We start from the raw sequence: 25,400 nt of genomic DNA on the forward strand, positions 1-25,400 counted from the left end.
ATAATGCCATGATCTTTTAAGTTAACAACGAAATGTTAAAGCCCTCAGACGGCCTTTGGTTAAAAACTAGCCGGCGCTTGTGACTTGCCCTGACTCCGACACCGTGTTGTCATTATTTACAGTACAGTTCTGAGATTTTGGATACTTCAACAAAAGGTCGGAAATTAAGATGTAAAAATGTGATTATTCTTGTGCCCACGTACAGATAACCCTAAGATGTTTCTCATTTGAAGTGCACGATCATTTCTCTGAAATTAGTTCATCTGTAGCATTTCATATTTTTGAGTTCCAAAGTCAGTACACCACCGTTCTAAATTTATTGGAGTTGTAGATTTTTGAGTTCCAAAGTCAGTACACCACCGTTTTAACTTTGACCAGCAATACATTAAAATAACCTGAAATCTACAAATCTAATATATAAAATACGAAAATATATTTTATAAAGAACCTAATGAAACTAATCTGATTTTGTAGATGTTAAATTTTCTGTAAACTTGATCAGATTTAAAGAAGTTTAACTTAAGACAAAACCAAACCTTCGGTTAATTTGGAACTGGGGGAGTACATAGTACTGGAGATCAAAGAAGAGCGACCAAAATGTGAAGCTGGTTGTTCAGTGATGGGATCTACACCTAATCCGGTATTTTTCCTTTTGTTGCCTTCTTGTTGGCACATGTGAGCAACTTTGACCAATATGGTTAAGACGTCGACATAGAAAATGAAAAGAAATAGATGGTGCCTGCCTGGCATCCATGTCAGGGCTATAATTCTCAGAACACAAAAGCTCTTTCCAGCTGAAACAAAATGTTAGCTGATATGTCGTGACCGAGACTGGAGCTTTTCGTAATGCAGCACGCATGAAGTACGCACATTCAGTTAAGAATCATCGTTTGACAAACCTGCAAGCTGCCAACAACAGCAACCAAATTGGCATGTTCAGATGTTGAAGCTTAAGAAAGAATATCAAACCAATAATGCAGAGAGCCTAGCCAGCACGATGAGTACAGCTTGGCCAAGATGCAAACGAGAGAGAGGTTGAGAGAGATGCAGTGCAGAAATAATGAAAAAAGATCTTCTTCCACTATGCTGCACAAGCTGTACATCTGTTACAAGATTTCTTTTTTAGGGAAAGGATCGGATCTACTGTAAAAGTTCGTCGGAAGTACAACTCAAACATAATAAAAATTACATCAAGATTTCGAGACCACCGAACGATCACTACTGCCGTGAGAACGAGCCGCCGATGCGTCGCTCCCCTACCGGAGCCAGCTTTGACCTTATCGATGATAGCCAGGAATTCTTTATGCACGTGCCCCTAAGGACCATCACCCTGGAGCCGCAGTCATCGCCGTTGAACTCTTGCATAGATCTGAATCATCTGACACCAAATCTTGTCACATGACGAGAAACCCTAACCTCACCGCCCTAAGAAGATGGCAGGAATCTATGTTGGAGCTCCGTCGCTACGTTCAAACAGAAGAACTCGAGGAGGATCGAAGTCCGGAAGACAAACTCGAAGAAGAAGCGTAGTCGTCCGCCTGAGCGTCGCACCTGCGAGAACTAACAAACCTAATCTAAATTACTAATCGGAACGGAGGCAACGAGATTCTCCTCCGGCTGCCGGAGCGGCAAGCAGAGGGGAGGCGGATCCACGGGCTCGCCGGTGAAGCCTGGAGGGGAAAGTTTGCCCTGGCCGCCTAGGGTTAGGGGAGAAAACAAGAGGAAGTCACGTTTGTGCGCAAAGAAATATTTTTCTGTTACAAGATTATGTGGAGAGTGCAAGGAACTTGAAGATTGTATTCAATCTGTTTGAGCTACTCTCCGGGCTAGAATTTTTTAAAAGAAAAACACTTTTGCCCCACTTTATAGATAAAGCACCAATTATGTCCCTACACCACTTTTCTTAAATATGTTTGTCGCTCCTTTTTAAACCATGTCCGTACACCATGTTAACCAAGTACATGTAAAAAATAAGAAATTTGTTACAGCAACATCGACATGCCCAAAAGCGAAAAGGGAAAGTGATACACGAATCCTCATAAATGAGGAATCAACTACTAGGAGGCTCAATGAGCTCAGGTCGAGCACCTGAACACCATCCAACATGTTGCCTAGCTAGTCTTTGTCCCACCGCCTGCATAGCGGGCACCATTAATATTCTTCCCAGTGTTTGGCTACTAGATGAAGCTATAGTCTCCCCACGAAAGGATGAACTAATAACACTTTTGAGCTTGTCCATATTCTGAAAATTTTGACGTATCACCAAAATGTGAGACTTGTTAATAAAAAATGCGGGAAACAGCTCCACTAAGCTTATAGTGACTATATCATGCATCAGAACTACTCTAGAAAATTTCAAATAACCACGCAAACTCATTTTTTTGTTTGACAACAGTAGAAAACATAGCATGATATAAGGCACTAATCAAAATTCTAATTGAATGAGTAGAGGAGAACCATACCATTGAGTAATCCCCCAAAGTTTGAACACATATACTTGTCGAGAGAGGAAGATCAACAATGGGCATCAAGAAAAGTATGGATTTTTTTTTGAAAAATATGTGATGCTTGAGGAAGGTGAAAGAATCCTCCCATGCCCAAGCCCCCTGTGTGTGTGGCTAGTGGGCCCCATACGACCCTACTACCAGGCGGCCACCCCTCAACTGTAACCGTTTGGCCCCATCGTGTGGGCCTTTTGGAGGTCCGAGATGGGACTCCACGTGCCACTGGTGCTCTTTTATTTATTTATTATGCACTGATATGTCTTTCGATGATTTTTGATATTTTTATTTTGATCACTTTTTATTATTTAATAAAGCTGCTTAGTGACATAAATACTCTAATTGAAAGCTTCAACTAAAATAAAAAGTACTTGTAGGTTAGAGGGAAAAATATTGAAAACAATTGGATGAGTGGAGGAGAACCATACCATTGAGTAATCCCCCAAAGTTTGAACACAAATACTTGTCGAGAGAGGAAGATCAACAATGGGCATCAAGAAAATCTTGGATTTTTTTTTTGAAAAATATGTCATGCTTGAGGAAGGTGAAAGAATCCTCCCATGCCCAAGCCCCCTGTGTGGGTGGCTAGTGAGCCCCACACGACCCTACTACCAGGCGGCCACCCCTCAACTGTAACCGTTTGGCCCCATCGTGTGGGCCTTTTGGAGGTCCGAGATGGGCCTCCACGTGCCACCGGTGCTCTTTTGTTTATTTATTTATTATGCACTGATATGTCTTTCGATGATTTTTGATATTTTTATTTTGATCATTTTTTATTATTTAATAAAGGTGCTTAGTGACATAAATACTCTAATTGAAAGTTTTAACTAAAATAAAAAGTACTTGTAGGTTAGAGGGAAAAATATTGAAAACTTTTGACTTTGTAATCACCAAGGATTCTATTAGGAAGGGTGATCAAGCATTTTTAACAATTCTTCGGTGGATTAAAAAAAATCAGATTTATGCTTGTGTTACCTCCATTTCAGTGAGAATGAGCCGCCGATGCGTCGCTCCCCTACCGGAGCCAGTTTTGACCTTATCGATGACAGCCAGGAAGTCTTTATGCACGTGCCCCTAAGGACCATCACCCTGGAGCCGCAGTCATCGCCATTGAACCCTTGCATAGATCTGAATCATCTGACACCAAATCTTGCCACATGACGAGAAACCCTAACCTCACCGCCCTAAGAAGATGGCAGGAATCTATGCTGGAGCTCCGTCGCTATGTTAAACAGACGAACTCGAGGAGGATCGAAGTCCGGAAGACAAACTCGAAGAAGAAGCGTAGTCGTCCACCCGAGCATCGCACCCGCGAGAACTAACAAAACCTAATCTAAATTACTAATCGGAACAGAGGCAACGAGATTCTCCTCCGGCTGCCGGAGCGGCGAGCAGAGGGGAGGCGGATCCACGGGCTCGCCAGTGAAGCCTGGAGGGGAAAGTTTGCCCTGGCCTCCTAGGGTTAGGGGAGAAAACGAGAGGAAGTCACGTTTGTGTGCAAAGAAATATTTTTCTGTTACAAGATTATGTGGAGAGTGCAAGGAACTTGAAGATTGTATTTAATCTGTTTGAGCTACTCTCTGGGCTAGAATTTTTTAAAAGAAAAACACTTTCGCCCCACTTTATAGATAAAGCACCAACTATGTCCCTACACCATTTTTTTAAATATGTTTGTCGCTCCTTTTTAAACCATGTCCGTACACCATGTTAACCAAGTACATGTAAAAAATAAGAAATTTGTTGCAGCAACATCGACATGCCCAAAAGTGAAAAGGGAAAGCGATACACGAATCCTCATAAACGAGGAATCAACTACTAGGAGGCTCAATGAGCTTAGGTCGAGCACCTGAACACCATCCAACATGTTGCCTAGCTAGTCTTTGTCCCACCGCCTACATAGCGGGCACCATTAATATTCTTCCCAGTGTTTGGCTACTAGATGAAGATCTAGTCTCCCCATGAAAGGATGAACTAATAACACTTTTGAGCTTGTCCATATTCTGAAAATTTCGACGTACCACCAAAATGTGAGACTTGTTCATAAAAAATACGGGAAACAACTCCACTAAGCTTATAGTGACTATATCATGCATCAGGACTACTCTGGAAAATTTCAAATCACCATGCAAACTCATTTTTTTTGTTTGACATAGTAGAAAACATAGCATGATATAAGGCACTAATCAAAATTCTAATTGGATGAGTGGAGGAGAACCATACCATTGAGTAATCCCCCAAAGTTTGAACACAAATACTTGTCGAGAGAGGAAGATCAATAATGGGCATCAAGAAAAGCTTGGATTTTTTTTTGAAAAATATGTGATGCTTGAGGAAGGTGAAAGAATCCTCCCATGCCCAAGCCCCCCGTGTGGGTGGCTAGTGGGCCCCACACGACCCTACTACCAGGCGGCCACCCCTCAACTATAACCGTTTGGCCCCATCATGTGGGCCTTTTGGAGGTCCGAGATGGGCCTCCACATGCCACCGGTGCTCTTTTATTTTTTTATTATGCACTGATATGTCTTTCGATGATTTTTGATATTTTTTGATCACTTTTTATTATTTAATAAAGCTGCCTAGTGACATAAATACTCTAATTGAAAGCTTTAACTAAAATAAAAGGTACTTGTAGGTTAGAGGGAAAAATATTGAGAACTTTTGACTTTGTAATCACCAAGGATTCTATTAGGAAGGGTGATCAAGCATTTTTAACAATGCTTCGGTGGATTACAAAATCAGATTTATGCTTGTGTTACCTCCATTTCAGCATGGTTCCTACCATAATTATTCGATACACCTTTTGGGGGGGAATGCATTTGAAATTGAGAATTTCCAATATGAATGATCATCACCCACTTTGATTGAGGACAATATTTATTTTCGTTGATTTTGGCATTCCTTGGGAAATAAACAATGTGCTCACTTCCTTCAATATTAAAAGTAATTTTTCCTTGACTGCAATCAATAAAATCCCATGTAGTGTTTAAAATGGTCTTGCAGGAATAAAGTGAGAAGGGTACACAAATATCAATTGGTCTTGCAATAGATTTATTAATTAGCCATCTCCAAAGATATTTTAGTTGATATCAGTTTATTCAGGTCAAATTTCTTATAAATAAAGAAGGGCATGGCACTCACACCTGCACCTAAGTCACATAAATCATATTTAACACAATTACTTTTAATGGTGCATGGTATAGTTGGACTCCATAATCTCCTAGTTTTTCAAGAAATTTACATTTAAAAGAATATTTGCAAGTATAGTAGTTTTTTATTAAGTTGGCAGTTTTCTTTTATTGGTAAAAAAGTCCTCCATATACTTAGAATAATGTGAAACTTTAATAACATCAATCATAGGAATTTGCAAATAAAGGGTTTTAAGAAATGTTCCAATCATCATGATTTTCAGAGATATCATCAAGAAGTTCCTTAGCCTCAATCAATGTCATGTTCTAACAATCTAATTGCATCCTAGATTCAGGGGTTAGAGCATATGAAATGCAGCGGGCAAAACATTATCCTTAAATACCATGACTACAACTTCTTTGCAATTCACAAAATCTCCTCCAGAGCTAAGTGCAAACTCTCATTCTTAAGTTGGGAAAATTTGTGAATTTCTTTAGCAATAACATTCAGCTTTTGCATATGCATAAAAATAAACAAATAATCATGAGCAATTTCTTCCAAGCTGATTATGCTTCTAGGTGGAATTTTTTTTGAACCATATCTTAGCATCACCTCAAAGTGAAAAAGTAAACAACTTAGGCACGTAATAGTGAAGCTACATGCCTTTCTTAGCAAAAAAGGTTAGCAAATGCCACAAGCTTCACTATATGATCATAATGATTTTCATCTTCCCTACCATTGAACCAATCTGATTCAACACCAAAGGAAACCATAAATTCCATATACCATAGAAATCTAGGATAGAGAGGCTGTTGTAGTGCCAATAGATTCACTACTGAAGCCCCGTTATCGGCTAACAAGCCATTCTGGCAAACAAAAGAGATACTTCTATCAAAGGAATATCAATAATATCAGGTTCAATAGAGAATTCATAAGCATTATCTTTAAAATATATGGTAGAAGCGCACAATTCATTATCGAGGATAAACATCTCCCATAAAGCTCTCCTTCTAAATAGTCTAATTCTAGCATCAAGATAATTATTAGTTTCACAATTCACAAAAGCTATGGCGAAGTTTTAATCATACACAGTGGGTGTGCGTGGAGTGTTTGGTTCCCTAAGCTGTGAAGTGGATGCATCAGCAGCAGCAGCATCAAGTTCTTTTGCTCTATAAATTTGTCTATCCAAATATTCTCCAAAGAAGGCACATAAGCAAAATCAAGTATAAGATCATCAGTAACATGTGACATGTTGGACTGCGTATCAGGTGCACGTAGATGTGCGGGTGGTGCGACTAGTTGATATAAAACTAATGAAGAATAAGAATATGTTTTGGTTTCTGGAGGTACATTTTTTACCTTCGAGTCTTGAATTGTTCCCATGATGGAAAATAAATTCAGAAAACAAATATTTTCCAAGTTGACTTATACGTAGATCTATGCTCTCTGACAACGGTGCCAGAAAAGTGCTTGATATCCCCAAGTGCAAACGGTCACATTATTCTTCATTGAGAAGCATTACAAACCTAATTTATATTCGACATGGTGGGAGCAAGATAATACTTATAAGTTTTGGCAGTTGAGTTGTCAATTCAACAATCACCTCGAAACAATATCTGATCAAGAATTTATTAGTATAAAATGCCCGAAGTAATTGTGATTGTTGCATGTTTTGCAGAAAGTAAATGAAAGCAACAAATACCCATCAGTTGCCAAGTATCAAATATCTTAAAGAGAAAACAAATTATACGAAAAAATAGGCATATGGCTGGATAATGGGAGGTTGTGTGTATACGATGTAAAAAAAATGTTTCGTATGATTAAAAAATGCACGTGAGAATTTATGGAAATATTCTCACGTTTTAGAAAAATGTCATGACATTTTAAAAATTTGTATACAATGTAAATAAAATGCGTAGGTAAAAAAAACCTATTTCCACTATAAAAATGCATGTGACATTTTAAATAAATAATCACGTGTTAGAAAAAGAATGTCCACAATTTTTTCCAAAATGTTTATACAATGCAAAAAATGTTTGCATAGTTTAGCGAAAATGTTTATTGCCATTGAAAAACTGTACAACGTGTATTTGGCGAAATTGTTACCATGAATTTAAGAAGTGTTCAAAACATGTATTTTTAAAAAAGTGTACATCATGTATTTGAAAAATTTCCAACGTGTATCATAAATAATGTTTCGTTCGTGCTCTAAAAATGTACATTATGTACTGAGAGAGAAGTAGAGATGTGTTAAAAAAAACCCAATAGAAACATAGAAAGAAACAGAAAGAAAAGCAAACAACCAAAGTAAATAAAGAAAACCAAAAAAGAAACAAAAGAAAACCAAAGTATATACTATGAAAGAAAGAAGAACCAAAAACCAATGAGAAAATAAAGCAAAATAAAGAAACAACCATGAGAAAACCAATGAAAACCAAAAATAAATAAATAAAGAAAACAAAAACATAGAAAACTGGACCTACAAACTTACAGCGCACATCGGACAATCCGTATTACTAGGCCGGCCCACTAGACGTCGCCATAGGCGATTTCTATTAAGAATCGGTACAGACGATATATAGCCCTGACGGTAATAAACCACTTAGGCGAAATAACAACAACAACAACGAAGACACCAACAAAGTCCCAAAAAAGTTGAGTTCGACCACCACCACACCCTGTAGGCGCAGCGGGGTGCCTCCCGCGGCACATAGCCGCGCACAGCAGGGTGAAGTAAAAAGTTTTTTACACTTTTTTAGATGAAGTAGTTTTTGCATTGTATACATAATTTTTCAAGAAGAGTGTCCGAATTTCAAAGCCCAGCAGCATGGATATAGGGGCAGTTTGGTTCATGACCTGGCCCTAGTGCCTGCATCTCTACTCCTAATGGTGCAGTTGATAGACTGGTACTTCGGTTTTATTTTCGTCCGGTTTTATTTTCGTCCACCTCCCACCACCCCCTCCCACTGGTTTGTTTTCGCCTCACCTTCCATCACCGCCTCTTGTTAAAAAACCGAATCAATTCCTACTATACTTCCACTCGTTTTTCTATCCTGATACTTCCCATCACGTATGATTCTTTCCTTCTTGGGGTAAAGATCTCCCTCTTCCTCATTTTTACACAATCATATCTTCACTTTCCTTACTTAGGCGCACACTCCCAAATCACAAATCAGTCTAAAATCTTTCCTTTTGTCTCATCTAGATCGTGTCCCTGTTCCTCACCCCCGCGGCTGCTATGACTAGCCCGTGGAGTCGTGGACGTGGTGGCCTTGCGGACTAGGGACGATGCGGCCGGTGCTCGGTCCACTCGAGGACTTCTACGCAGTCGAGAAGGTTGTGGCCGGGGACGGTGGATCTGGCTATATGAGCCTGGCGGCAGCCGGATTGTCCCGATGGGCAAGGCGGTAGACCGCCGGATCTTCAGATGGAGGTGTGTGCGCTTGCTTGTTGATGTGTGTCTGTTTGAAGTGCTTGCTTCCATGGTCGAGATGAGTCTGTAGTTGACGTCAGCTTGCTCAGGACGGTGTTTTCCACGTGCTCAACCACAGCGACAACCACCAGGACGACGGTGGCCACACGGATGATAACGTACTCACGCAGGGCGGCCTCCACATCGGCCTCAACAAGACGCCGGCGTCCACACGGAGGACGAATTGCTTGAAGAGGGCGGCGTACACCCGGACGACGGCGTGCTGCCGACCTCGCAGAGGCCAACATCCACCTGTACGATGGTGTGCTGGCGGAGTGCGGCGTCCAGCTGAACGACGGAAAAAAATGTGGCGAACGACGGCAGCAACCAGCCACTTGTCGATGATAGCGGCAGCATCCTCGCGGATGACAACATGCTTAAGGCCAGTGGCATGAGAGCGGCAACCAGCAGGACGATAACGACCTCGTGCACACACTCCAACACAGCAGCAACAGGCAGGACGATGGCAACCAGGTGCACGTGCGAGCATCTCCTAGGAGCTGGGGCCGAACGACGAAGAAAGCATCCCCTAGGAGCTCACGGTCAAGCATGAGATTGCCTGGGCCTGGGCGTCTCATCTGTCCTTGCTGGTATGTGTTATTTTCTCCTCTCATGAGATATCATCATGTGCCAATTATGCTAGAGTTGTACGTATTACACATACGTTGCAAGACCTGACCAATAAGCAGTTGTGGCTTAGGATGCCTTTGGAGACTCGTGGGAATGGTAAAATTCATTCAAACTATCACATGAGCATAGCAGACCATCATATGATGACTATCATTCAGATTATAATGAATGACAAATGAAGGTCTGGATGTCAAACAAAAAATATAATAGCCAACCAGTAGATACAATAAAACGTTGTCAGACTCTGCTTACTTGACTTCTTTTACCATTCAAATCAGGTAATTATATCTTGTACATCAAATCATAATGTTTCCCAAGTATACAAAGGAATGCACATTGAGCCCATACTCAAACTACGTATTGTTTCCCAAGTAAAATCCTTTAATTTCCCCTTCGTCTGGCTCGGTCACTGCTAACTTTCCAAGGCTTCTATTAACAGAAGGAAATTTTCAAGAATATTGTACTGCTATTTTCTCAAGCAACTGTTAATACCATAAGACCAAAGGATCTCGTTGTTTCCTGGATAGGTCTATTACACAAATAAGAACATTGTTAGCCAAAAATGACAGCTGCACTTTGGCGCATTATAAATGGAGATTATATGCCATGATGTTCAACACACAATTCTTAATTAGAGAAATTGTTTTATTACTTTCTTTTATTTTTTATTCCATGGCAACGCGCAAGTTCTCACTTTGTTCGGCTATGCATTTGAAATGTAGTATACTTAAGATTAACTGTTTTTATTCTCATATTTTTGGAGTTTAGTTCTCAAGTCCTTCTCTTGGTTGTAGTAACATCTTATGTTATGGTACAGAGGGAGTATGTGCATATCCATTAAAAATTGAGTGAATTCCGGTTTTTTTCCCCTATTTTGACATTTTTTTAACACTAATTACCCCATTTAGCAAAAGTTCTGCCACGATTTACCCTGTTTAAAATTTCGTGAGTGTTCTGGGCCGACATGCCCCAATTGTCAAATCCTGGCATGCCACATCGATGGTTTTTTTCTTATTTTCTCTCTCCTAAACCAATCCTCCCAGCTTCTCCCGACCGGACCGGCCCGACGGAGGTCGCTCGCGTCGCGTCCAACGCATAATGCCTGAGTCGACCACGCTCCATACTCACGCCCAATCGATTGCATCGCCTGTCCAGGCTTCTGCCTGCACGTACCCGTCAGTCTCGCTCGAACCTAGGGATAGGGATTGTCAGGCAGCGGCAATGGCTATGGTCCAACAAATCAGCGTGGTTACCCAATTCCACAGGATTTTGACCATCTCCATCATATATAGCAAATTTTTGTATTATGAAATTTTCCTGACTCATGCATTGGCCGGTGAGGCGTTTGATTCAGACAGAATTAAAATGCTTATTAGAAGATCAGTCTATACATATCACCCATCTATAACTGACGTACATTGATTTAAAGTTTTCTTTTTCAACATTTTTAATATTGTCAAAATCCTTTTACTTCTTTGTTTGCAGCGTGCGCGTGATTCGAAGGAAGGCGAGCGATGCGTGCTATGAATATTGGAGGTTGGAGTGGTGCGGCCCGACTTAGGCGTTGTGCCTTGGACGCGAACCACCTGCTCTGGTGATCATATCGGGCCAGCCCAGTCGAGCGAAGCTGCGAGGATCGGTTCAACATGGAGAAAAGTAGACAGGTAAAAACCGTCTATGTGGCATGGTAGATGGACCTAACAATTAGGACCAGCTCATCAGAACACTCGCAAAATTATAAAAAGGGTAAATTATGGCAGAACTTTTGCTAAATGGGGTAAAATGGATGAAATCCTGCTATGGGGTAATTAATGTCAAAAATGTCAAAATAGAGGGTAAAAAAGGGAATTCACTCTTAAAAATTTGATATGCTTTGTACTAACAATCTGATGTGATTTTGTAGACACATTTTTCAGATACTAAACATGTAGTAAGAATTATGAAACTAAAACAGGATATTACTGTTGGCATTTGATGGCGAAGTGAGGAAATATAGAAAAAAGAACACTAAAATTTAGCTTTTGGTGAGTAACCTGTGATTTTGTTATGTATGTGTCTGCCTTTAGTTTGCAAGTGCAACATGAAATACATATGTGATTGCTCTTTCCTTTTGCACCGACTAACTAGAGAATATTAGTACTATGTTGGTGTTGACAGGCCACACTATCTTCTCCAGTGGCATGGGCAACATGTATTATGTCGAAGTGTGTAGGATTATTGATTTTATGTCTTTATTTGTACCAATATATATTTATAGAACGGCGTGTATATCTCATTCAACCAGTTTCCTCACATGTAAAGACAAGTAATGCTCTGAGAAAATGCGGGGAGGTCTTTATTTACTCAAGAATATGAAATTCTTATATCACTCTAGAATATGACCAGCACAAGGGGTCCTTTTACACTTCTTATAAATGCACCAACATCATCAAGCAAAATCATCTTTAAAACAGACTCATGCTTCCTCGTAGATCTAATATCGAGTGTCATCTATTGTGTGTGTGTGTGTGTGTGTGTGTGTGTGTGTGTGAGAGAGAGAGAGAGAGAGAGAGAGAGAGAGAGAGAGAGAGAGAGAGATGGATCTAATTGTTACTCCTAAGTGCATCATTAGATACATAAATCTGTGCCACGAATCAGGAATGTGTGCGCGAGTGAGGGAACAAGAGAGAAACATTTACATTTTTTACGATTTGGACACGTCCAGCTGTATGATCTTCGACCTTGGAGACAAATTTAATCATTTGTTTAATTCATAGATAGTGCATGTGCGTTGTCACAGGCACCAAATATTTTTAACTTGGGCCATGCATGGTGGAAGATAAAAATATCAAAGAGTAGAAGGGAGGGGGGGTATGCATCTATTTAAGTAGTAGATATTTATGTGCATCTTAGCCCGTAACAACGCACGGGCGTTCTACTAGTGTTCAGTGTTGCCTGGTGTGGCGTGGGATCTTAATTTTTTTCTGCCTGACCAGGCATGTGTGACAATTCAGCGTTTGGTTGCTGACTGGCCAGGTAAAAAGATCAACGTCCCATCAATACATTCGATGGAGCTACTCCCTCAGGAGTATTATTTAATTCATTCAATACCCAGCAAGGCAGGTTTTAGCAGTGTGGCCGCATGCCAGGCGTTGGAATTCGATTGCCTGGACCAGCGTTGGGAGTCTAGGCTAACTACGAACCAGGCCAGGCATGTATCCGTTTTCTCAGGTTAGCAACCAAACAACCGGGGTTCCTATATGGCGCATAGGGCGCCGCTGAGCGACCTGGCGCACACCCCCTGGCGCGCTGAGCTTTCGTATGGGCCGGCCCATATGCCGTTTATCTTTCTTTTTCGTTTTTTCTTGATTTATTTTCTTTTTTTCTTTTATGTTTCCCTTTTTCTTTTTCTTTTTTTTCCAAATCCGTGAACATTTTTTTGTAGCAAAATAAAAATATGTTCGTCAATGTGTAAAACGCTCAATGATTCATAAAATGTTCATACAATTCCTTTTTTCTTCATCGGGTTGAAAAAATGTTCATCAAAATTCAAAACTTGTTCATCAAATTCAAAAAATGTTTATCAAATTCGAATTTTGTTCATTGATTTAAAATATTGTTCACAGAATTAAAAAATGTTCATCAAAATCGAAATTTGTTCATTGATTTCAAAAATTGTTCACCAAATTCATAATTTGTTCATCGATTTTCAAAATTTGTTCATCATCGATTTAAAAAATTGTTCACCACATTCAAAAATTGTTCGTCGATTTCAAAATTTGTTCATCAAATTCAATTTTTTACTTTTTTCTTTTCTTTCCAAATTCGTGAACATTTTTTTGTATAAAATTCAAAAAATGTTCATCAATGTGTAAAAATGCTCAACGATTCAAAAAATATTCTTAAAATTCATGTTTTGTTCATCGAATTGAAAAAATGTTCATCAAATTTCAAAATTTGAAACCATGAACATTTTTGAAATCATGAAGATTTTTAAAAATCACAAATAATTTTTTAAATCGTGAAATTTTTTCGAAATTGTGAACATTTTTCAAAACAAATGAATATTATTTTGAAATCATAAACAATTTTTCGAAATGTGGAACATTCTCTTAAATCATGAATTTTTTTTGAATTTGAGAACATTTTTTGAAATCATGAACATTTTTTTTAATCATGAACATTTCTTTAATACAAGAATCAGTTTTTGAAATCATGAACATTTTTTACAAATTTGTGCACATTTTTTAGAATTCGTGAACATTATTTGAAATCATGAACATTTTGAAATTTATGAATCTTTTCTTACAAATTTTTGAACATTTTTTAAATCATGATTGTTTTATTTAAAATTAGTAATTTTTTCTGAAATTTAAATCTTTTTGATATCCCGAATTACTGTGAAAAAGAAAAAAGAGAAAAGAGAAAAAACAGGCAGCGTCCCAGCACAAGCTGGGCCGGCCCAGGGGAGCGGGCGGTGCGCGCTCGCTGCGTTCCCGGCGCCTTATGCGCCCTATATAGGAGGAGATCCAAGGACAACTTCAGGCCAGGAAAATTCTGACCCATATTCCGGGGCCGTGTTTTTGCATTGGTTTTGGGCCATCAAAGCAGGCCCTTAGACCTCCTCTCCTGACCTCATGTTCCAAGCCCACGTCTCTTCACCAAGAGAGAAAAAAAAGGCTCCAAGCCGCTCCAATGCGGCTCTAAAAACCCCCCTCTTCCCCTGTACCCTAGAGCTGCCGCCGCGCCGTAGCTCGGCGTCACCGCCGACGCCTCAACCCCCAACCCTCAACCGGCCAACCCCTCCGCCTCTCGCTCGCGGGCGCCGCCGCCATCGCCGTTGCCGCTCAAGCTCGTCGCCTCCCTGCTGCCCCAACGCCGCCCGCAATTTTTGCCGTTGGTCTCTGAGGTATGAGCTCGTGTCATCCATGGTTAGTTAAACCCCTGACCTCGAGAAATGCTGGGTGTGCGGGCGCTTACCCGGTGCGCCATCTAGATCCGCCCCTGCCCCTGCTTAGCGTATCTTGCTGAAATTGATTCATTCCGCTTTTATGTTCCCGGTCCGTTTGTTCTGGCAATTTTCTGAGTATTTTTTTATAAATATTTGATGTGGTGAAGTGGTAATTTCTGTATATGGCTGGGGGGAATTAAATTGAGAACTGTCTGAGACACTCCACGCAGTTCGCATAGGAAAACGTCCACTGTTCACTGTTGGGACATAATCTGTTTTTGGTACTGTTGTGGTTTAGAGTTTGTTCTTACTGGTACCGTGGTATTGGAATCTTTCAAGCTGGCCAAATCCACATCATTCTTGATATGTTAAGCGGTAATTATAGTCTAGCGCTGCTCCTCGTAATGTTTTCTTTCCTCTTAAGGGGCGCAAGTAATGTTTCTGATGCTATGCTGCTGCAATTGACTCGTGTTCCTGATGTGATATGGTAGGTTGTATCGAAGAAATGGAAGAGGTGGAGAATTCCAGCAAGCGTAAGGCACCCGAGCTGAGCTCGGAGGACAATTCCTCCGCTGCTGTTCTGGATGAGCAGCAGTCGCTGCCTGGCTCGACTGCCAAGCGTCCCAACCTCGCCCGGTCGTGCATCCATGAGGTCGCAGTCCCCAACGGCTACGATTTGTCCAAGGATGAGGCCGTACACGGGACCCTTTCAAACCCTGCGTTTAATGGGGAGATGGCCAAGACATACCCGTTTCAGCTCGACCCCTTCCAGAGCATCTCCATCGCGTGCCTGGAGCGGAACGAATCTGTCTTGGTCTCGGCTCACACCTCTGCTGGGAAGACGGCCATCGCTGAGTACGCCATTGCAATGTCGTTCAGAGACAAGCAGAGGGTGATATACACCTCTCCGTTGAAGGCTCTTAGTAATCAGAAGTACAGGGAGCTTACTCACGAGTTCTCTGATGTTGGATTGATGACTGGTGATGTCACGCTTCAGCCAAATGCTACTTGCCTGGTCATGACAACAGAAATCCTGAGGGCGATGCTTTATAGGGGCTCCGAGGTGATCAAGGAAGTTGGTTGGGTTATATTTGATGAGATCCACTACATGAAGGATCGTGAGAGAGGCGTTGTGTGGGAAGAGAGTATAGTTTTCCTGCCCCCTGCCATCAAGATGGTCTTCCTTTCTGCTACCATGTCAAATGCAACCGAGTTCGCTGAGTGGATATGCAATCTGCATAAGCAGCCTTGTCACGTGGTGTACACAGACTTCAGGCCAACACCGCTACAGCACTATGTGTTCCCAATAGGTGGGTCTGGTCTCTACCTTGTAGTGGATGAAAATGGTCAGTTCAGGGAGGATAATTTTCTAAAGCTGCAAGACACATTTGCAAAGCACCCTAGTCAACCAGATGGGAGGAAGGGCGGTGGGCCTAAAGCCAGTGGCCGAATTGCAAAAGGTGGAAATGCTTCTGGAACATCTGACATATACAGAATTGTCAAGGTAGGCAGTCACTGACATACTGTATGCAAGATAATTTCTGGACTTATTGTGCTTTCTAAATTTGTCAACAATAGATGGTTACACTTTCTTCAGCTTGCATGGATATTTTGTAATTCACCACTCACTGGGTTAGGAAACTAGGCAGCAGTTCACGTCTCACTTTTCAATATTCACTGTTTAGTTGTTGATGTTTTATACCTAATTTAATTATTTCTACTCATATCCTCGCTTAATTTCAATTGAATTATAATTCTGCAGATGATTATGGATCGCAAGTTTCAACCAGTTATAATTTTCAGCTTTAGTAGAAGAGAATGTGAGCACCATGCCATGTCGATGTCAAAACTTGATTTCAACACTCAGGAAGAAAAGGATAACATCGAGCAGGTTTTCCGTAGTGCTATTTTCTGTTTAAGTGAGGAAGATAGAGGGTTACCTGCTATAGAGTTGATGTTGCCTCTTCTTAAACGAGGTATTGCAGTACACCATTCTGGACTGCTTCCATTAATTAAAGAGCTGGTGGAATTGCTCTTCCAAGAAGGTCTTGTGAAAGCTCTTTTTGCTACTGAGACGGTGTGCCCTTTAACCCTGATTACCCGCTTGGCCTTATACTTATTTTGTCCCTTTACATGTAGTATAACTTGGAATTACATTCCTCAAATGGACTTCTATTTTTTGTTTTTGAACTACAGAAAGTCAGAGAACTATTGTCTTATACTTTCTGGAATGCATCTTACACTCTTTAGGAGCACCATTTGATGATAATGATTGTTATTTCCTCAGTTTGCCATGGGCCTGAACATGCCTGCAAAAACAGTTGTCTTCACATCTGTCAAGAAATGGGACGGTGATAGTAACCGCTATATTGCTTCTGGAGAATATATACAGGTAAATATTTTGTATATGAAGAGAAGTTGGGCATATGGATAGATTTATTAGGTCGATTGAATTTTGTACAAGCCCTTCTTAGTATAATTTTGTATGCATTTGTAGATGAGTGGAAGAGCTGGTCGACGTGGCATGGATGCACGTGGTATTTGTGTTATAATGATTGATGAGAAGGTAAGGCTGTGCAGTCTTCTGTTGCAACTATCTTTGTTTTATTTAATAAATTTTATAAAGCACTATGATCATGCAAGAAGCTTTGCTTTCTCTTTGTTGACTGAACAAGCCTAATGGACTCTTCATTTAATACAATGATTTGATCAAATGCATCCCTATCAAGATTCTGCAGTTGTCTCTTTGGGTTGATTAAGCACAATGAAATGTGACAACTGATAACTGCTTTATTTTTGTCTGATGCAAATGGTTTCTATTTCACTTATAGTCATGGTTCTCATTGCAATAGATGGTTATCAGTTTTGATATTTAAAGTTTTAAACTATAACAGTTTCATCGTTATTCGTATGCAGTGACATGCAGGACTACCTGATGTCATTATGAGTTAAGATGTGTTTTAAGACTTTACATTTGAAGGATATATGGCCTGCTCCAACCTCTCACCTCTGAGTAGTTGTGTTGAGTGTCATTTTGTGCTGTTGATGTTGTCCACCCAAGAGATGGCATTCCATGTTCATATTTGAATTTAGTTCTCATATCGATATTCACTTAGCTTGCAGTTGCAGTAGTTATGCAAATTTAATTTGTTCTGACTTCTTAGTAGTTGTGTTAACATTCACTTTGCGCTATTGGAGCTGTCCTTCAAGACACTTATTTCATCCCATATTCATGCTTGAATTGCCTTCCATATCAAGACACTATATCAAGATTTGTTTTGTAAGCCGTGGTTCTTATGCAACTTAAATATGCTCATGTGCTTCCTTTAGTCTGACTTTTGCTTGGTGTTAATATGAGTTAAATTTACAGATGGAAATGAGTGTTATCAAGGACATGGTGTTAGGTAAACCAGCACCTCTCATCAGTACTTTTCGACTGAGCTACTACACTATTCTGAATTTACTGAGTCGTGCGGAGGGCCAATTTACCGCTGAACATGTGATCCGGAATTCATTCCACCAGTTTCAGTATGAAAAGGTTTGTCTCACGACCTCTTATAGATGCCTCTCCTGACATTTCCTTGGCAATGTCAAATTAGCTTCCCTTGCTCTTCAGGCTTTACCTGAAGTCGTTCAGAAGATTACAAAGTTGGAAAATGAAGCTACATTGCTGGACTCTTCTGGAGAGGTATGCTATTTTAATTGTAGCAATGCATAACTGTTCTTCTGTTTGACTAACGTCTTAACACTTCTCTGTACAGAATGATCTTGCCGAGTATCACAAGTTAGGGCTTGATATATCTGAACTTGAAAAGAAAATCATGTCTGAGATGATTAGACCAGAGAGAGCTTTGTTATATTTGGTCCCTGGAAGGCTGGTACGTAACTCTATTTCTCATAGGTTCTGTTCTTTCTTGAGGATGAGACATACATGTTCATTAATGCTTGATATATTTGAACTTGACAGCACTACAGCAGGAATGCTGTAAATTTGCACAAATTCCCTTACACTCAGCAATTTGCTTCATGGCAGGTTAAAGTCAGAGATGGCTCAACAGACTGGGGGTGGGGTGTGGTCGTAAATGTTGTGAAGAAACCTCCAGCATCTAGTACTCTCCCCCCTGCATTAAGTGCACCTCGCAATAACTATATAGTGGATACCTTGCTTCATTGTTCTTCAAGTTCAAGTGAGAATGGAGCCAATGGACCACGTTCAAAGCCATGCCCACCTCGCGAAGGGGAGAAGGGAGAAATGCATGTGGTGAGTTGAAGCACATGATCAAGGGTTTTAATTGGTGGCATATCTTTTCAGTTCACTGGACTCGCGTTATGATGGTCATTTAAGTATATCCCAAAACTATTTTTGACTAACGCTGAGGTTTATGCAGGTGCCTGTACCATTACCTTTATTATCTGGTCTAAGCAGTGTTAGAATCAGCATTCCAACTGATCTACGACCACCTGAAGCGAGACAAAACATACTCTTTGCAGTTCAAGAACTAGGAAAACGTTACCCCCAAGGGCTTCCAAAGCTACATCCAATTACGGTGAAAATTCTTTTTACATGATGCCGCTTTTTAATCTTGTTAATGTTGCATTGCAAGTGACATTTCTGTCTAGAGAGCAGAAATTCCCCCCCCCCCCCCCCCCCCCCCCCCCCCCCCCAAAAAAAAGATACGCTGCAAAATATCTCATCAGGATTTAGATGGACATTTTTTTGGCACTTAGCATGCCACTCACCCATGCATGATACACAGGCAGAGAACACAGATGCAATACCTTCTGTTGTCATTTTCTTTCTGTCGTATTTAGCTGGTCCAGTTCCTGGGAGCATATTTTCTTATCATCTGGCATTGTAAAGTGATCTCTTTGATATTCTGATATAATCTGATACAATTAATAGGACATGGGTATTGAAGAACCTGAATTAGTTGACTTGGTTCATAAACTTGATGGTCTCGAGGAGAAATTATGTTCTCATCCTCTTAATAAGGTATGCCTTGTCATCACTTTCAATTAAGAAATGTCCAGTCCTTTTTTACTGTGACCCTCTTATATTTTTCTATTTTTGTGTCTTAGTCTGATCAAAGTGAGCAGCAACTGTCATGGTACCAAAGAAAGGCTGAACTGAATCATGAAATTCAACAACTAAAGTCAAAGATGCGGGATTCACAGGTTGGTTAATTCTTTGTATACTTGATCGCTCGTACAGAGCTAAATGTGTTCTTACGTTTTTCTCCTCCATTCAGCTGCAAAAATTTAGGGATGAACTAAAGAACCGGTCTCGCGTTCTGAAGATGCTTGGTCACATTGACACGGATGGTGTTCTCCAGCTAAAGGGACGTGCTGCCTGTTTAATAGACACTGGGGATGAGCTGCTTATCACTGAACTTATGTTCAACGGTACCTGCTTAATACGATACCATGTTCAGTTTTTTTTTTGTACTTTATATTCAGGATTGCATTAATATGCTGTACGTGACTAGGTACATTTAATGAACTTGATCACCATCAAGTTGCTTCTGTTGTTAGCTGCTTTGTACCGTGTGAGAAGTCAAGTGAGCAAATACGCCTGAGAAATGAGCTTTCTAAGCCAATGATGCAACTCTCGGAGGCTGCTAGAAAAATAGCTGAGGTGCATACTTGTTGTATCACCACCATTTACTATCTCACTAGTCCTTATACTTGTAGTGGGATCTCTGATTTCTCATTTTTGTTTTAGGTACAACGAGAATGCAAATTGGACGTAAATGTAGAGGAATACGTTGAATCAACTTGTAAACCCTATCTGATGGATGTCATATACTGCTGGTCAAAGGTTGGTTAGACTATGCATGTGCAGTTTGTGATGCCATACATTTTTCGTATTTTCGGAAATTTCCAGCCATTGATAAAATCTTATTTCCAATTGTGACATTTGATCATTTTCATGCCTAATCACCCCATCAGATGCAATGTTACTCTACATGTTTAATTCCGTTGCAATTTCTTTAGCTCTATATCGATTCCTGATTATCATGTTCACACAGGGCGCGACCTTTGGAGAGGTGATAGAAATGACTGACATTTTTGAAGGAAGCATCATAAGGCTAGTTAGGAGGCTGGATGAATTTCTAAATCAGGTACGTGTTGCATATGCTACGCCGTACCAGCACCTGCTCTCTCCATTCGCAGATACATGTCATTTGGGACATTCATATGGCCTCCAACGTACATCTTTGACTGTTACTTTATACATGCTTGTAAAAAATATGGAAATTTTCATTTTGTGAAGTTATTTTTCATGAAAAATCTAAAAGTATTATTTTCCCTACGAATGTGAATATTTATAATTATTTTAACAGTCAAAGCTATACAAGTTTGACTGCATGCTTTGTAAGATGGCACATACTCTATTTAGGGAAGGAGGCAGTAAATCACTTATAATCAGAATGTCTGGCATTGAATGCCCTGTTTAGATCAATGTGCAAGTGAATCAAAATTGTCTGCCTTTGAATATCCCCTTCGGATCAATGTGCATCCGTGTCGAGGAAGTGTATTTCATTGTGACACGGCCGAATATGACGTACAAGTTGAAGTCTAGCCGAAATCATTGCATGGCTCAATTACTCACACACAAAAAAGCTAAACCAACTTCAATTGTCGTACTGCCTGATTTCATAGCTTGCTTGGCGTGGTAAGTAGCTGGTATTTATTCGGATGTAGAGGTTGACTTGTGTTGCCTCTGTACAAAGAAATGTAGCTACATACCTATGTTGCTTCTGTAGAGGTTGGCTATGTTGCCTCCGTAGAGGTTGGCTATGTTGCCTACGTAGAGGTTGACTATAGTAATTGTGACTGACATCCACTTTCTTCTATGCCCTTTTCTGCATGCCTAATACTTCATTTTCCTGTTCCCAAGTCTGTGCACAGTCAACAGAAGTAGATGTGCATTGTTTTACTTATCGAACCAACTGACCGTGTGAATCTGATCTGTTTATACCAGCTAAAAGCTGCTGCTGAAGCCGTTGGGGAGGTAAACCTTGAGAAGAAGTTTGGGTTGGCGAGCGAGAGCTTGCGTCGGGGTATCATGTTTGCCAACTCATTGTACCTGTGATCGGTGGAGCTCCAGCAGTTGTACCATATGGGGTATATGTTAGCAGAGCAAATGTAGCTGTCTTGTATTTTGTCTTTGACATGGCATGGGGATGTAGCCCTCATATGTCGCAGCGTAGGATGGAGATGTAACCTTCTACTTTAGTAAACCCTTAGGCCGCAACTGTTTTATCAGAAGATTAGAAGCAATCTGCTATACATCAACATTTTTTGTAAGTGGTCCGATGTCTGAAATAGCACAAAATAGTATTATACCTGTCTCGTTTTTCCCATTACTATGTGTGATGGTGTGGTTATCAGGTTTTGGATGCGTTGTCATCAAGCAATACTCTTTACATTTCCACGGCCTGTCTTATGGAGTCTAGTTGGTTACTGAAAGATCATGTCCATGAAGATGCTTTGGGGAGAAATGCTGAACGAACGTGATATATCAGTACATGGCGTTATGTTTCTAACAGGAGCTATTGTATATTGAGATGGTGATCATTGAAGTTTGAGATCGCCATATTTTTCCGTGAGAACTGGGCATCAAAGTTTTCGGGAAGTTATGGCAGAATTGTTGAATTATGGGTCCTTATACTGTGACCTTACCATTACAAAACCAGTAATTTTGGCCGCCAAACTCTCCTGAGCCCTTTAATTTAAGAATGCCTTCATGTTTCAACCATTCCAAGCTGAACTGCCCTTCAGAGGTGAAGGCACTAAAGCAGTTTCAGAAACAATAGCAAGCAAATGTTCTATGCCAGGAAATCCATACATAGCCAAACAGCTCAAATTGTCACCTCCAGAATTAAGAACAGGCTACATAATCTAGTTTCTGACAATGTCCAATACCAATATCTGGAGCATTTACATATTGCCATGACACAGCACAGTTCAACCAGAGACACTACACTAGTTCATCCACTGGATTTAAGAAACATCTACGAAGGCCAGAGTACGCCGTGCAGCTCCTAGAATTCCAGCAGCATCTTGATCCCTTGAAGCACTGCAGTTCATACCAAGTTAGAACATGGACAGATTAGCGCACGGGCTCTGCTACACAAACCACATGACAGCATATGTTCATCATAAAGTTCAGTATCTAGCCAAGAAGATGCCAGGCATCGAAACTAATAGACTTCATATCTAAAATGCTTATGAAAAACATGATAGTGAATGATGATCACTACGAGCACAAGATTTATCCTAACAGCATTTTTGGGGGTATGTATGCTACGTTGATGTATCGTTGTACCATGTCAGCTTGCACTTAAACCAGCAATGTTCTTACCTTGTAGATCATAAGCAGTTAGATATTCTCCAAGGCAAAATCCCTCCATACGTCCCCTTGTGCTGGCAGGCTTTCCTGATCTGTTTGGTATAAAATAATTCCTATCAAGAATTGCAAAATACCAGCTGTTGAGTATTGACCGTACAGATAGGAAAGGTTTTACATTCAAAATTCTAAAGGATGCCATAACAGTGTAAAGCATTCGACTTCAACCATTTGTATTGCTCAGAAATGTACTACAGTGTTACTTATGCCTAGCAATTAAGCAGAGATTCATATTACAAAATTGAGTTCAAGGTGTTTTTGCGATCCAAGTTTCGTCAAAGAGTAAAGATGCAAGTATGCGGTAAAAAAATTATCACGGGGGGACAGTTTGATATTGCATTAGAAATAGTATTATTTGATCAACTGAAATAAGTTGTATGGAAAATTTGCTAACAGAAATCATGAACTCCAGTCGGACTTGGGCCAAGCGTTTGATTATGGTTAATAGTTTGCTGCTAAATAAATCAACAAACTTAAACATCCATGTTAAACTCCAATTTGAGTGCAATAAGACAGCCAAGAAAATCCTGGTATGAGAGTAGACGGTTACAAGTGATAAATAATTCGATCTTAAATCCATACTCAATTGCATAGAGCACAAGAAATTGCAGAATTTTTATGATGTGGCTCTAGTGAAAAAAGGCAGCTCACTTATGTTATATATTTCTCCGTTACAAAATAAGTGACGTGGTTTTAGTTCAAATTTCAAGTAAAACCACGTCACTTGTTTTTGAATGGAGGGAGTAGATATAAGACGTTTTTTGTCACTGTCATGGACTTCAAAAACGTCTTATGAAAAGTTACAGAGGGAGTATCATGCTGCTATTGAGATTTGGGAATCTAAGGGCGCACACCAGCAAGAGCAGAACAGTGGCGTATCACTGGTGTGATGGAAGTTTCATCAGTAAGATGCCCTACAACAGAGACATTTCCATAACTAGCAGCCGCAGCATGATGCAGCCCTATGGCCTAACGCCTTCATTTTGTTTGGGAAGTTATTATGGGCTAATTGCAGTTCTAGCAGAGTTTAGTCGCACAAATTAACCCAGCAATCGCAATCTGGGAGCTCTGCGGCTGTGCCTATTACCTAGCCTAGAACACCATCAATCGACTGTCCAAGCGCAAGAGGGGCTCGCATCCCGGTAAAGGCCGGATGCAGATCGGGATTGATTTAATTAAAACTCATCACCACAAGCCACGGACTGCGCAGGGCAAGGCGATAGAAAGGAAAGGCGGGACGCGGGCGTACTTGCGGGTGCGGGGTCCTCGGTGTCCTCGGTCTTCACGGCCATCGCCGGCGGCACGGGGATGTCTGCAGGAGGAAACCATCGTGAGCGGATCGACTCGGGCTACTCGGCTAGGTCGCCGGGCGCGGAAAGGGAGGGGGAGGAGGGGAGGGCGTGCGTACCGTCGGCGGGGAGGGTGTCGCGCATCCACTGCTCGTCGACGATGTCGATGAGGATGCCCAGGCTCAGGCTCTGGTCGCCCATCTTCTCCTCCGCCGCGTCGTCTCCTCTGCTCTCCCGCCGGCCGCCGCTACCTGGCTACCGGAGTCGTGTCGTTCGGTCGGAATGGGGCCTGCAGTTTCGACGAAACGAAGGGGCTTTATTTAGCCGGCCCGTGTGGTTTTGGGCCGGAATTGGGCTCAGGCTGTGACCTGGCCCCGTATTTTGCGATCCCCCACTTGTGAAAAAAAAAGATTTTTTTATGAATACGCCCCTTTGATTCATAGGATTTTTTTCATATGGTGGTAATTGGATTTGCATGACTAGATTTTTTTAATCCGTATGATTCATTTGTAGTCTATTTTGGAGAAACTTTCCATGCACTCAAACTATGGTAAGATTTCTTTATTTTTCATGTGCCAACAAAACACTCATTGGTCATTATTCATGTAGTTTTCTAATCCTATAGAATTCCACTTCAATTATAAAGTACTTTCTTTTATCTATGTATTTTGGGAATCATTTGATTCAAAAGGTCATAAATGTTCGTTCTCTAATTAGAGGGAGTGAATGCATGATACCCATCCAATCTGGAGGAGGAGTTATGGGAGGGTAGCCGGGCCAGGGCGGGTAGAAAGAGAGGTCAAAAAGAAGCGGGAAAAGGAAGAATTGGAGGAGGGTACCCGACTATGACAAGCTCAAGAATACATATAGGGGGGGACAATTAAGGGCATGTTTGGTTTGTGTCCTGGCCATCGTGCCTGAAAAAAGTCAATGCCTGGAACGAGCCTGAGAGCATATGTGTTTTATGCCTGCGCAGGATTGGCTGGGACAAGCATGTTTGGTTGATGCCTTGGCCTCAAAAAGCATTAGAGAATATTTT

At 40.8% G+C, this 25,400-nt stretch overlaps 2 protein-coding genes across 3 annotated transcripts; one reads left to right on the forward strand and one right to left on the reverse strand.

Moving 5' to 3' along the window:
- Positions 1-14,370: 14,370 nt before the first annotated feature.
- LOC123187841 (DExH-box ATP-dependent RNA helicase DExH10) lies at positions 14,371-22,010 on the forward strand. The gene is made up of 17 exons (XM_044599801.1): positions 14,371-14,617; positions 15,151-16,163; positions 16,422-16,736; positions 16,947-17,051; positions 17,157-17,225; positions 18,030-18,197; positions 18,276-18,347; positions 18,421-18,537; positions 18,693-18,920; positions 19,048-19,206; positions 19,563-19,652; positions 19,739-19,834; positions 19,909-20,062; positions 20,146-20,294; positions 20,382-20,477; positions 20,689-20,781; positions 21,645-22,010. The coding sequence occupies exons 2-17, from the start codon at positions 15,165-15,167 to the stop codon at positions 21,753-21,755; spliced, it is 3,021 nt and encodes a 1,006-aa protein (XP_044455736.1). The 5' UTR covers positions 14,371-14,617; positions 15,151-15,164; the 3' UTR covers positions 21,756-22,010.
- Positions 22,011-22,464: 454 nt separating this feature from the next.
- LOC123187843 (anaphase-promoting complex subunit 13) lies at positions 22,465-24,747 on the reverse strand. 2 transcript variants are annotated; one of them, XM_044599803.1, is made up of 4 exons: positions 24,481-24,747; positions 24,322-24,384; positions 23,028-23,128; positions 22,465-22,742 (listed from the first exon to the last, which is right to left on the reverse strand). In XM_044599803.1, the coding sequence occupies exons 1-3, from the start codon at positions 24,560-24,562 to the stop codon at positions 23,046-23,048; spliced, it is 228 nt and encodes a 75-aa protein (XP_044455738.1). In that variant the 5' UTR covers positions 24,563-24,747; the 3' UTR covers positions 22,465-22,742; positions 23,028-23,045. The 2 variants fall into 2 exon arrangements, with proteins under 2 accessions (XP_044455738.1, XP_044455739.1); XM_044599804.1 differs by having other exon boundaries at positions 23,028-23,107; positions 24,481-24,671.
- Positions 24,748-25,400: the final 653 nt, after the last annotated feature.

This window comes from Triticum aestivum, chromosome 2A (assembly GCF_018294505.1).
Source record: "Triticum aestivum cultivar Chinese Spring chromosome 2A, IWGSC CS RefSeq v2.1, whole genome shotgun sequence".
Classification (NCBI taxonomy): Eukaryota; Viridiplantae; Streptophyta; class Magnoliopsida; order Poales; family Poaceae; genus Triticum; species Triticum aestivum.